This window comes from Rhineura floridana, chromosome 7 (genome assembly GCF_030035675.1).
Source record: "Rhineura floridana isolate rRhiFlo1 chromosome 7, rRhiFlo1.hap2, whole genome shotgun sequence".
NCBI lineage: Eukaryota > Metazoa > Chordata > Lepidosauria > Squamata > Rhineuridae > Rhineura > Rhineura floridana.
The window spans coordinates 34,103,818-34,118,036 of record NC_084486.1 but is presented as its reverse complement, the minus strand read 5'-3'; the positions used below and the strand labels follow the sequence as shown (position 1 = coordinate 34,118,036).

Here is a 14,219-nt window from a genome sequence, read left to right as displayed (position 1 = left end):
ACTTACACATCCCCCAAAAAGAGGACACTGATTTTCATAAATTTTGCATATCCTATTTATATCTACAGATTCATATTTAGAAATCATTCCTATAGTTTAAATAGAAATATAATACAGGTCACCCTAATGGGGAAGCCTTTGATTAGGTGACCTGTGTGCCTGCTCAGCCTCCTGACCAGCGTTCACTGTTGATGGGCAGCTTCAAGGCCCCTACTCTCCCTTCTTATCATCTTTATCTTGAACCTGGACTTGGACTAGACAGATCTTCAAACAGAGAACTGTCTTCTGTAAAGTAGGGCACATGGCCACCCTACGCAAATGGCTGGTCTCTCCATAATTTGCTAGATTAAATTGGTGCCAAGCAAACATGGCTGCATCATTGTGTGACACTGTGACACATGGTATTGCATACTAAAACAGGATGTCATAAACCTATGAAGTCATTTTATACTTAGTCCGATAACTGGTCCATTTAAACCTGTGCTGACTCCTTCAGCAGGAGTGGTTCTACACTATCTCAAACAGAGGTCTTTCCTGGTCCTGCTGAGATCCTGTCCAGCCAGAGGACTTCTGGGATGTTATAGGACAGGGGCAGCGAACCTTTTTGGCTCCACAGGCTAGTTTCTTATCAGGATTTACCTCACAGGCCGAATTTGACAGGTGGGAAGGGCCATTCACCTGTCAATTACATGATGTCATTATGATGCCACATGCATGACAGGTGGATTGACAGGATGGAGGGGCAAAGGGGAGACAGAATTCTCCTCCCCTTCAAGGGAGAAAAGAAATGCTGGCTTACTTCTCTCTCTTACCACAGCACTGACAGTGGCAGTGGCAAGATGAAGGGAAGAATTCTTGTACGGTGTCAGGTGTGGGTGTGGCTTCCCCAAAATACCCGCAGGCCCCAAATGGGGAGGTGTGGGGGGCTGCAGTTGGTCCACAGGCCAGAGGTTCTCCGTTCCTGTTATTCCTGAGGAAGCTGGGTGACTGAGGGGGAAGAAAGGAGGAAGCTTCATGACCAGTGTATGTGGGGAGGAGAGCAGGAGAGCCAGTGGACAGCAGCAGGCAGTGACCGGGCTGAGTTGTGGAGCAACAGGCCAGGCCAGCTCCAGGAGGCCTCTGTGGTGCTACCATGAGGCCTGGACAGGAGGAAATCTGGCAACACATGGGAGAGGAGAGGTAGAAACTCAGTAACCCATGGAGGGGGAGAGCAGGAAGCTTGGCGACCAGCCCTGTAGCAAGCCTTCTTGGTTAGGTGGGGATGCCCCATATTTCTAGGTGGGGCAGTTGGAAGCAAGAGGTGCATAGTGCCAGCCAATTCCCCCCCCCCACACACACACACTGGTGCTCAGGATGTGAGGGCAAGGCCTTCTCCATCCAGAGTGTGTTCACTTACATGAATGAGGTTTAATTGTCTCACCCGTTTTTAAGAGATCCCCAGGAATACCAGACTCAAAAGCTTGACTTTGCCTATAGCTACACTCCTCTTGCACCTGTGGTCTGTCCCTGTGCTCTGATTTTTCATGAACTGAACTACTTTGATAAAGACAGTGAGCTCCTGGGCATGGCTTTGATGCTGTGTTAGGTATCTCAGTTTTAGATTCCACCCGTAAAACAAACTTGTCCATAGAACAAGTTTAGGGGAAGACAAAGGAAAATAAACACTATAGGGTGTTTTTGTTAAATCCTCTTTGAAAGTCCCTCCTTCTACTCTTGTTCCTGGCCTTTAGATTTTCCTTCCAATTGGACAATCAAGGGAAAGCTTTTTAACTGGCTGCTATATAAAGGATGAACTAAGCAATAGGAATGTAATTGTGGAAAGCATTTGGATTTTTTTTTTAATTGGTTGCTGGGTTCATTTTTCTGTCTAGAAATCCTGAAAAGACTTCATGCTGAGCTGCACACATTAGGAAAATCAGAAATCAGGCCTGAGTTAGGTGTCCAGCCAGCTAGCCAGCTAACTGTAGTGTACACAGCAATATTTCTATTTCCTTAGGACTCTTTTCATCCTTTGCCATCAAGTAATCAAGAAAAAGAAGAAAAAATTGCTGCTATGATTGTGAGTTTAATGAGTTAAGGGTAGCCATTTTTTCAGATCACTTTATCTCTTTATTTCACCCTTTAGCAAAAAACACCCAATCCTGTTATAATAACTGCTCTGTTATAACAACTGCAGAATAAACAAACTCTTCTTACTGCAGGGAAACAAACATGCTTCTTTATTGCTGACTGGGTACAGTACAACTGAAACTGAAAGGCAGAGCAAAGGAAAGTCCAAGGGGTGGAGTCTAACAGTAGCACATAATACAAAGTTCTCATTTTTAACTCTTCAAGGGTCATGCTCCTGTTCTTAAAGCAAGCTATCATTCTTTAAATGGAGGTTGTCATTGTCTGTCATGTCACAAAATTAAAAGAAGACTATTTCCCCAAAAATCATGGGGGAGGGGAGAAGCACAGCTCTGGGGGTGGATGCCTGCATTTGGGCCCCTGCTACCTATAGGCCTGTTGGTGACCCATGCGGGGGAGAGAGAAAGAAGCTTGGAAACCTGTGTGTGCGTGTGGGAAGATAAGAGGAAGCTTGGCAACCCATGGGAGGGGGCAAGGAGGTTTAGTGACATGTGTTGGGGGCAGGCTTGGAGACCCATGGGGGGAAGAAGAGGAGGCGGCTTGCCGACCTGTGGGGGAGAGGGGAGGGGGAGGCTTGGTGACCGACAGGAGCAAGAGTGTGCTGGCTTTGTGCAAGTGAGGGAGTGGCAGCTGCCACATAGCAACACCTGGGGGCACTGGAGAATTGCTGAGGGGGTGGGGGATACCTGGGGTTCCTGTTCCTAAGGTTAGGTGGAGGGGCTGGTGCATGAAGCATGCAGGGGCAAAGCCCCTAGTAAGAACATAAGAACCATTGACCATGGTGTTCTTCTGGGGGTGGCTCAAAGAGGTGGGAGTTGGAGATACTGTAGTACCACTCCTACCTGCATGGTCACCAGAAAGTAGTAAGAGCATAAGAACATGAGAAGAGCCTGCCGAATCAGGCCAATGGCCTATCTAGTCCAGCATCCTGTTCTCACAGTAGACAACTAGATGCCTATGGGAAGTCAACAAGCAGAAACTGAGCACAACAGCGCTCTCCCCTCCTGCAGTTTCCAGCAACTCGTATTCAGAGCAGAGCACAGCCATCATGGCTAGTAGCCATTTATAGCTTTATCCTCCATGTATTTGTCCAATCCTCTTTTAAATCCATTCAAGTTGGTATCCATCACTGCTTCCTGTGGGATCAAATTCCATAATTTAACTATGGGCTATGTAAAGAAGTACTTTCTTTTGTCTGTCCTGAATCTGCCAACATTCAGCTTCATTGGATTTCCACAAGTTCTAGCGTTATGAGAGAGGGAGAATTTTTTTTCTTTGGCCACATTCACACCAGACATTTATTCCACTTTTATTCCACTTTAAACAGGCATGGTTTCCCCCAAAGAATCATGGGAAGTGTAGTTTGTGAAGGGTGCTGAGAGTTGTTAGGAGACTCCTATTCACGTAGAGCTACAGTTTGTCAGAGTGGTTTAACAGTCATTTCCTCTTCCCAGAAAACACTGAGAATTGTAGCTCTGTGAGGGGAACAGGAGTCATAATGTGTAATATTGTAATATTAATCCTTCCCTTCTCACCTTCCAATTCATTTCTGGGCCCTATCCAAGGTATTGGTTTTGGCCTATAAAACCCTATATGGCTTGAGACTGGATTACCTGAAGGAACAACCCCATATGTAAGCGCCCACACCTTAAGATAATCAACCCCGTTGCTCCCTTGCTCTGAAATATGGAGTGCTGCTATGAGAGAGAGGGCCTTTTTGGCAGTGAATGAATGAATGAATCTTTATTTTTACCCGCCCTTGTTCCAAAACTGGAACTCAGGGCGGCTTACAAATAAAAACTACACATAGGTAAAAAAAACATACAAAAATATACAATTAAAATAGAATTAAACTATTTGTGACATTAAAACCATGAAACATACACTTAAGATACTAAGACAATTTAAAACATTAAGAATAGGACCATAGAACAATACAACAGACCTTATGAGGCCCTATCTTAAACATCTTCTAGTCCAAAAGCCTGTCGGAATAAAAAAGTCTTTGCCTGCTGACGGAAGGATAGCAAGGAAGGGGCCATTTGAGCTTCCCTAGGAAGAGAGTTCCAGAACCTGGGGACAGCCACCGAGAAGGCCCTATGTCGCGTCCCCACCAATCGCGTTTGCCAAGGTATTGGGACTGAGAGAAGGGCCTCTCCTGAGGATCTCAATGCCCGGGCAGGCTCATATGGGGAGATACGGTCTGACAAATAGCCTGGACCTAGGCCGTATAGAGCTTTATAGGTCAAAACCAGCACTTTGAATTGTGACCGGAAACAAACTGGCAGTGGCCCTTGAGAAGCGCTGGCACCCACATAAATGTTCTTTCGGTACTAGGCAAAGTTTATTTTCTTTTGTCTTTTCTTTTAAGCAATCTTTTAATATTCTATCATAATGGTTTAATATTTGGTTTTTAACATTTCAGTGTGATTTTTGCACTTCTGAAATGTAGAATGAATTGTGTTTGGCATTGTTTTATTCTTAGTGTGTATTTGCATCATTGCTATACAGTATTTTAAATTTGTTTTTAACTTATTGTACATTGCCTAGAGCTTCTATATTATGAAGTGACTAATAAAGCTAAACAACAACAACAATCTTGTAAAGAATTGTATTTTAAGAGAAATAAGGGCGCTAGCTCAGTGATAGAACACATGCTTTGCATGGAAAAGGACCCAGGTTTAATCCCTGGATCCTCCAGGTGGGACTGGGAAATCCTACAGAGCTGCTGTCATCCAGAGCTTGGAAAAGTTACTTTTTTGAACTACAACTCCCATCGGCCACTGGATTGGGCTGATGGGAGTTGTAGTTCAAAAAAGTAACTTTTCCAGTCTCTGCCACATAAGGGTGTACAGGCTCTGGGGCTATGCTTTCACACTATTGCCCATCCTTGAAATGACATTCTAGCTACAGATGGCTTTGGCATTTCCACTGAGCATATGTGACACTAAACCCTGTGTCCCAGTTCACCTTTTTGATGCCACTTCCAACTTGTGGAAAAAGACATCAAAATAGGGAACAGATCAAGAAAATGTTACCATACTTGGTAGTGGAATAGATTCATACAAAATGCTACAATACTTTCCTACCAAATATCAGATAAGAGATGTAATATTGCAGGATATGGGGAAAGGGAAATACATTTATTGCAGAGCTATGGTGCAATAGATTTGGAAACATGCTGTTTATGGAGCTATTGTTTCATTGAGCATGAAACTTGGAAATATTTTGGGATTTATACAGGACTGTCTACATTTTGAAATGTACTGCATTTAATCATAGTTCAAGCAATTTGTGTAATGAATTTGCAATGATAGGGATTTTAAAATGAAGTCCAATATTCTTTCTTATTCAGATAATATTCTATACGTAAAGTTGCCTTATACCAAGTCAGGCCACCTGTTTGTCTAGTATGATATTAGAAAAATATCTCAGAAAGAGATCTTTCCCTGACAGCTTCCTGTCTTTTAACTGACAATAACAAGGATTAGTGTTGCTTTTGCGCATGCAAAGCACTTGCTGTACCTCTGAGCTATGGTGCATCTGTTCCTCAGGTTATTGCTGACAAATTATAGTTGAACTCAATGAAATAAAAATAACCCTAAGAAGGATCCCTTATCTTGGAAGAAGAGATTATGGCTGTGATTGTAAATATACTTAACAGAAAGTAAATCCCATTGAACTCAGTACAGCTTCCTTCTGAGTAAGCAGAATTAAGTGGTGAATGTGGTTAGGAATAAGAACCTTAAGTGTAGAAAGATATGAATTCTCAAACAAAGCATGGCTATAGTGTGCTTCTCTCAGTCATTCACATGCATTTGTCAGAGAGTGCTCTCATAGAAAATGCATGACACATAGTCTGTTTATAGGGCTTCAAATTCTTTTGAGACGAACAGGATAAGCTGTATGTGGCAAGCCAAAATAACATTAACCTAACAGAGGTGAGCTAAGTAGCTGGAAAAAATGCAGGCACCTCTGAGTAGAGATGGCCAATATGGGCCACTTACAACTAGTGGAGGAAATGTATAGCATCCTAAGACTGGCCTTACTAGGTTACATTCATGGTCCATCTAGCAGCGTACTCTGCCTCAGTGGGCCAACTCTGACGTAGTATATTACATTCCTGGGAAAGCTCCTGGAATTACTCTTCTGGAAAATGCTTCAGTGGAATATAATTCATCTCACTTGCTGTTACTGTGATCTGAGACCGGATCCCAAACTAAACAGTTCCAGTCCATAAGATTTCTTTCCAGGAGATGCCAGGAATGAGCAATCGCAGTGAAACATTTCCACAGTTAATCTTGCAGTGAATGTCCAAGAGGTAGTAGATGTTGTCATGCATGTGTAAATGCTGACAATGCCAATTGAACCGGCACCTCTTTTTTTGCTGCCCATAGCAGCCATTTAGTGCTGGCACCCATTGCATGTTATCAAGATATGAGTACCAGGCCAGCACCTGTCTCTGTTTAAAGATGGAATTTTGGACATTCCCTGCAACATATACAACCACAAAGGATCAACCAACCCACCCTATAGCTGGAATAGGATAATAGAGAAGAACTACGTTGCTTGTTTAAAATAACAGAGAATATTAATTTGCTGCTAGCTCCTGACACTATTAAGAGTTTAGGGACTCTATGAATCTACAGAAACACCCTCTGATAATTGGTCACTGATACTTTGATCTGACACATTTTCGTGTGTGCATTTTCTGAAACCTGTATCACAGTATCCATATCATATTGTGACATCAGGTTCCAAAATTCACTAAGATCTCATGCCAAAATACATTTATTTTAAAGAAAGTCCAGTTCAATTCACTGTGTATCCATTTATTACAGGGTGCAAGGGAATGAATTGTGCATACTAGGTGTGATGCACAAATAATATATAGGGACAAAGTCCTTGCCAGTCTTTGCATTTGTGAAAGGATTTAAGACTTTACTCGGATCAAATGCTTGAGACTGAATTCACATATGCATGCCCATCACTTCATGACTGCTGCATCAGGTAGTGACTTGCATATGTGAAATGGCCATCCCAGATCTAGCATCCCAGATCAAGCTTTAATATCCTCTTAACAATCATAGAATCAAACATTATGTGTGCAACGGAACGTCTAGCCACTGCCTGGCAGGGCTTAACAGAGCAGTAGGACCACTTCCACAGCCCTGCTGTGCACACTGGCGAGGGTGGAAGGTGATGGGCAAGCTAATCTCTGTGCCAGCCTGGAGCTCAGCTCCTCCACTTCCCCAAATGGCCTGTTTTGAGACTTTCTGCTGATTGCTGCTGGCAGGGACCTCCGCCTTGGTGGAGTGAGACAGTAGGAGCTGGCAGGGCTAGGTGGAGGAAACTCTGCTCAATGGACCCTCCCCCAGCCTGGCACATGGGGATTTGGATTGTGCCCCAAATTTTTCAGTGGGGACAATTCACACATTCTTCTGTGCACCATTTAGCAATATGCTATAAAGGAATGCCCACACATACATGAATCAACCCTGATCCATTTTGAATGTCCACTCCTGAAAATCTCTCAGTGACCCTAACCACAACATTATATACAATATTTATATAGCACTTCAGGAAAATAAGCCACTTTATATAGTTTTTTTTTAAAAGAACAGATAGTTTCTTCATTCTAAACAAATTACCTAGATGAGGTGAGGGCATGGTTTATTTCAATAACTGTTGTGGGGTACAATGTTCTCTATATACATCATACTCCAGTAGGTTCTCCTTCAGTGTAGGCCAGATAAGTCCCTTCCTCAATAGTTCTGTCAATGCCACAGTTTACTTTTTCCCCACAGGAATGAAAGGCAATCCTGGGCTCCTGGGCAGCCCAGGGCTCCTGCTGGGAGGAAGGGCGGGATATAAATCAAATAATAAATAAATAAATAAATAAATCCACTTAGAGAAGTGAAAGTATAGGCCGGGAGACCACTGGGATGGGGACTCTGTCCCCTGCCCCTGAAGACCACAGTCTCATGTGGTGGGAAGCAGATGTTTCCACTTCCCAATACATTGCTGATTCTGGCCTGCTTAGTTTATCCAATAGACAGTGACAGAAACCGTTGAGAACTGAGCCTGCTCTGACCTGCTTACTCCTACTACGGATTCCATTTCTGGAGGCAGGACCCAGAAACTGCTATATGTATCAGTTGGATCCTGACTAACCATGACCGGAGTTCCACTCATGAGATATTTCTGCAGGCGGAAGGAGAGTGGAGATTTTCATTCCTCCCTGCCTCTCCCTGCAGTCCCTTGAGAAGTTGCTCTGGAGCAGCCTTTCCCAACCAGTGTGCCTCCAGATGTTGTTGGACCACAACCCCCATCTTTCCTGACCATTGGCAATGCTGGCTGAGGCTGATGGGAGTTGTGGTCCAACAACATCTGGAGGCACACTGGTTGGGAAAGGCTGCTCTGGAGGATTGGAGGGTCCTCTGGAACAGTGAGGGAGGCAGCGAAGGGGCTGCAGGTAGAAAGGGGGATTGGCAAAAAATTGCCTTTTTTTAGTGGAAGCTTCCATTGGATCAGCATCCCTTCTGCAAATGGGATGGTAGCCTTCTGTTTGCAGCTGGGTGGCTATGTGTCAGAGGTTCCTCCTCTATTTGGAGGGCTATAGAAGGACAGTCCCCTCTTTGATAATGCCTTCTATTTGAAGGGTTGTGTCCTATCCAAGTCCAGTTTCAAGATAAAGAGACACAAGAAGGGAGAGGTTGCCTTTCGATAGTTAGCACTTGGACAGGAGACAGGGGCACACACAGTTCCCCTGGTCGCGGCCCTTGACTATGGTGAGATGCTTTGCTTTTCTATTTAGATTATAGTTGCGATTTCTAAATTTGTAATGATACACATGCATTTTTTTATGTGGCTCTGTGTCCCATTTTTATTTTTTTGCTGATACATTTCTTCCTTTTAGGTGATGTCTAAGTGGCTCACCCTATTAAGCAGAAAGGCATGCCTAGATCCAATCCATAATTGATAAAAAACGCACACTGCTTTTCAATGCAATTTTTCAATCTTTATCATATTCACAACAGTGCCAAGAGGTGGGCTATGTATGTATTTTTATGGAATAAATATATTTTAGATATTTGGAATTGGAAATGGCAGATAATGCCAAGGAATCCTGTGGCTCAGATGACATTTGAATCCTAATCTTTCAGATATCTTGTCTTAAACTCATCTTAGCCTAGTTCATATCCGTTTCCAAACCATTATTGGTATTTTTTAAAGGAGCCTTTAAAGATTGAATGTGCACTATCACACACATACACACACACACACGAGTGGACTCCCTAGTCTCTGTGATTTAGGATGGCTGCTATGGATACTGGCATGCAGCCGCTCACATGTGATTGCAAGTTGTTTAAATTGTTTGTATGGATGTATTTTAACCGTGTTGTAAGCTGTCCTAGGATCTCCGGCTGAAAGGTGAGTAATAAAATAAATTAATAATAATGTGTGCCTATGGGAACATACGAAGCTGCCTTATACTGAGTCAGACTATTGGTCCATCTAGCTCAGTATTGTCTACAATGACTGGCAGCAGCCTGCCAGGGTTTCACATAGGGTCTTTTCCAGCCTTACCTGGAAATGCCAGGGATTGAACCTGTGACCTTCTGCAGGCAAAGCTGATGCTTGACCACTGATCTATGCCCTTGTCCTTGCAATGGAAAGCACCACATATTCAGTCCTCTCCCTACAGAGGTGCACATGTGGTAAATGCATATCTGCAGCTCCTTTTATTCAGTTCAGCTTCAGCCCAACTTCCCATGTCTACAGATGTAATTTTCTCTACGTTTATGAGGGTGGCATCCATCCCTACAGTGCAGGGAGCAATGCATATTTATTAAATGTATGAGCGAAACCTATACTCTTGAATAAATGTCTTGAATCTTCAGGGGTTAGTATAATCAGGCAGATGCTCAGACCCCAAAGCCAGCAGGAGGCCAGGTGCAAACTTCAGAACTTCCTGGCCTGTCTCTTCCCCTTTCTGCTTCCTGTTGCTGGCTGTTCCCTCTCTGAGCATGCAAGCAGTGACAGAGAGCAAGGAAGCAGAGTGGTATCCGCCAATTGCCTTGAGCTTCCCCTCTGTATGAACCTATAGGTTGGACCCAGAGGAGGGGGCAAGTGAATGGACAGCAGTAACATAGAGAAGGTGGGATGAAGGCCCACTGAAGGTATGTTGCCCACCCAAAACGTGCAGACAGCACTGATCTGATGTCAGTCACAAGGGAGCTTTCCAAGGTAAGAGGCAGAATAATTACTGGAGCATTTTAAGAGAGAAAAGCTGGGTTTCTAGCATAAAATCTGAGGAAATGTTGAGAACATTTGACTTCAATAATCCACCCAGCATACACAAATGATTACAGAAATAAAATAGGGACATGTTTACCTGATTTCAGGTGTTGGAATTCCTACCACAATACAGTCCAACTGCACTTTGGTTCCTTCAGGGACCTCCCTGCTCTTCAGCTTTTGAGTAAAATGTGGTGGTTGGCCTATAGGCTCCCCAGAATAAAAAGATGCGGCAGATGACTCTGTTGTTAACCCTGAACTTTCTAACTGATTGACAGCTTCCAAGTCTGCCTGTGGAGGATTATCTGGGCTTTCAAGTGAGTGCTCAGCTACAACTAAATCTTGAGGTACTGGATCACAAGGCCTTTCTCTGTTTTCAGATAGATTTGAGAGAGCAGAACTACTGTCATGAGTAGCCTTATTTTTAGATTCAAGTTTGCTCCTGTAGTTTTTGCATGTTCGAGGCCTGATTCTTTTTGAATTGTGTGCTTTGAAAAGAGAAGAAAGCTCCTCAATAAAATCTGCAGCCTTGTTAAGGAATTCCTTTTTTGATTCTGTCTCAGAACCAAATTGCTGTTTCCTTAGACTGTTGTCTGAAGTTGGTGAAGCTCTAGTAGATGGGAATTGCTGTTCGTTTGAAACTGTATTTCCAGAGTTTTTTAACACAGAAGGGTAAAACACATGTATCTGTTGTTCGTCCTGCTTGTTCTCAAGTGGATCTTGATTGATGGCTTGCCTTGCCAGGTTCACACTTTCATCCAACTCTTCTTGACTCAAAAAGGCAGAAAGATCAGGAAGGTCATCTTGGCCAGTCACCTCTTCTGAAGTCCCCGAACTACTGCCACAATGGAAAGAATGTGAAGATGGTTCTGATCTACTTCTTTCACTAATCCCTTGATGGTTGTTTTCTGCTAAATAGCTCTCTCTCAGAAGTTGAGTTATCGAAGTAGAAGATTCTGAAGTATTGTCTTGCATGCTGTTAACAAAGAGTACAGATAGGACCATAACCTCATAAATAGCAAGTCTGTTGTCGGTATTGAATCAAAGAAGGAAACAGGGAAGCTTCTAGTCTGACTACTACCCAGGGACATTGCTTTATTATTTTAATAGCAGGTCTTGATCTTTATCTGGGATGTTTGACTTCTTTATTCCTGGGAGTCTGTCTATTCTCCAAATAGTGGGAAGCTGAAAGTGTATTTTGCATCAAAAACTGCCCCCCTCACAAATTCCATAATAAAGCTGGTGCCATGAACTCAGTGGCCTGCCTTATATACTCAGTGTGTGTGTGTTTTGTGACAGCACTCACTGGTATGGAGTACTATCACCCCCTTTTTTATTTTGCCTGCTCATGTCAGTCATTTTGTGCTGGCACCCATGGCAGTTTTATCAATATAGGACTGCTGGCACCTCGTTTTTTAACAACAACAACAAAAGCACTGCTTCTACTCATTAATCCTTCTAGCCATTGCAATAGCTGTCCAGGGTATCAGACAGAGGTCTTTATCGGCCCTCCATCCTGAGATCCTTTTAACTGGAGATACCAGGGATGGAATTTGGACTGCATCTCTGCATGGAAAGCATTACCCCTCCCTAATCAAGAAATGCCTTCCACTGAGCTATGGGTCCCTCTTGTCAGGAGGTGGTTGAGGAGTGCATGCACTCAACAATTCATACAAATGTATACATTTTATATGTTATATACATGTCTACATACACAGTCAAAAATGAAGCAAATTACAGTGTGTTATTTATGTGAGGTTGTTCTCTCAGTGGCATTCCATTCCATCATCTCCTGAAATTCTAATGCTTTCCAGAAAAGCAGTTGGCTTCTTAAATTGGTTTTGGACTTTGAACTGTGTCTTTGAGGTTGATGGTAGTACATACAGCTTATGCATATATTGAAAACTATGTATTCCCGTGAAACCTACAAAACCAAAACTTCTTTAAGGGTATCAGAAGTTAGTTAGGATAATTTATTGGGGGGGGAATAATAATCTCTCTTTATAAGACAGAGTTAGGACCAAATGTGCATTTGCAATTAACGTTCAGGGTTTTAAAAATGCAAATAACATCAGGATCAGAGCAAGTATTTTGAGAGAACGTAACCATTTCCTCCCCTACTGTAGTCCTGAGAAAAAACCCTTTTTTCAAGCTAGGATATGTATTAGGAGGAAATTCTTCCATTAGTGCCAATCAGGAATTTTCCCCAAGTCAAATAACTGCTTCACAAGGGTAAATTTTTTCAGGACTGCAACTGGAAAAGAAATTGTTGAGTTCCTTCTCTGTATGAGCTCTAAACTCATACCCCCTTTGCTGATTCTCTGCATGGAAAGCATTACCTCAGTGGCCTTTTTAAAAATCTGCATGTTAGATGCAAAGATACGTTTAGCATCACATGTAGTTTAGCCCTTAAAGAGTTTCTGAATAAAGCTCAGAGATGCTTTGTGAAAATAATACATCTAATTCAGGAGCAATGCATCTGAGCTTGCTGAAGAGTGTCAAGATGGGCAGTCTGTCCCTGTGAAGTAGCAGCTGGTTTGCAGAAGACCGAGAGCTGCGTGAGAAATTTTGACCAGCTCTGCTGTACAGCTGATTCAAAGAGGAACTCTTGAGCCAACTGAGTAGTTCAGTGAAAAGCAGCCAGCTGGGGTCTTAGACACAGAATTGGAACCACATCAGAGAAGTTGCTGCTATGTTAAGCATACCATCTAAAAAAAAAAGGAAAATTAATGCAGCAAAAAAAGTGAGCTGCATGTAAAAGCTGCCGAAGTCCTACATTTGGCACATGGGGCAATCAGGAATAAGTCAGCCTGTTATGTGTGGCTGCTGTTGTTGTGTTTTTATCTGGTTCATATAAAAAGTGTATATACTAAAGATGGAATACGGCAGGCTAGCGAGAGATTATCGTTTTTCATAATTGAAAGTGGTACGCAAATAGTAATCCTTGGTGTTCATGCACTTTTTTTCTTTTTTGCCTCATTGTCATATTCTTTGGATACACTGATCTAGAAGGGTTTTGAATATTCTGGTCTGTGACCAGGCAGAACAATGGGGTCCAAACGCATGCCAGAGGCAATGATGCCTCTTATACTACCTGCCATTCACTGAAAAGGACTACTACCTATCTCTAGCCAGTGTTTGCAACCCAAATCTGTATGAACAGTTGTACCATTTCCTCATCCAGAGCCACAGCCACAACCACCACAGTTCACATGCATCAGAACCTGACTCTGTCCTGCCCAGGAAGGAGCTCACTGGATATGTTCACATTTTAACAAAGTTCTCCCATCTAGGTATGTAATAGCTCAGTACTGGGGCATTATGGTAGACTATTTGGATGAAAGCAAGAACCATTTGGGGAGTGAAATGCTAGAAAGCTGTGTCTGCCGGGGACTAAATTCTCCTACACAGCAAGCACAATAGGCCAAGTATTAGCTTACAAGCAAAGAACAGACATGATGCAGCCCAAGCATGTTGAAATCCCATCAATGTCAGTGGGCAAAAGTTAACATGCATTTCGTCTCCCAGTAAAATCACTAGGTTACTTTGGCTGAATTGCACATGAAATTAATTGCTCTGGCCTTCTTCTCAGGCAGTGGTATACCAGGTAATTTTTAAAATTATTTTTATATCCTGCCTTTCATCCAAGGAACTCAAGGGTTCCTACTCACACACACTGTGTCCTCACAGCCACCCTGCAAATTAGTTTAGGCTGAAAAAAAATGACTGGCCCAAAGTCTCCCAGTAGCTATATGGCTGACTGGAGATTTGAACATGCGTCACTCTGTTTG

The 14,219-nt window shown here is 42.9% G+C and overlaps 1 protein-coding gene across 3 annotated transcripts in view; it reads right to left on the bottom strand.

Moving 5' to 3' along the window:
* Window positions 1-14,219, bottom strand: part of MYPN (myopalladin) — a 125,669-nt gene that overhangs the window by 60,302 nt on the left and 51,148 nt on the right. For all 3 annotated transcript variants that reach the window (XM_061635163.1, XM_061635164.1, XM_061635166.1), the window contains one exon: window positions 10,526-11,404. In XM_061635163.1, the coding sequence (XP_061491147.1) occupies window positions 10,526-11,403 (878 nt within the window). In that variant the 5' untranslated portion in view covers window position 11,404. The remainder of the gene's footprint in view (window positions 1-10,525; window positions 11,405-14,219) is intronic.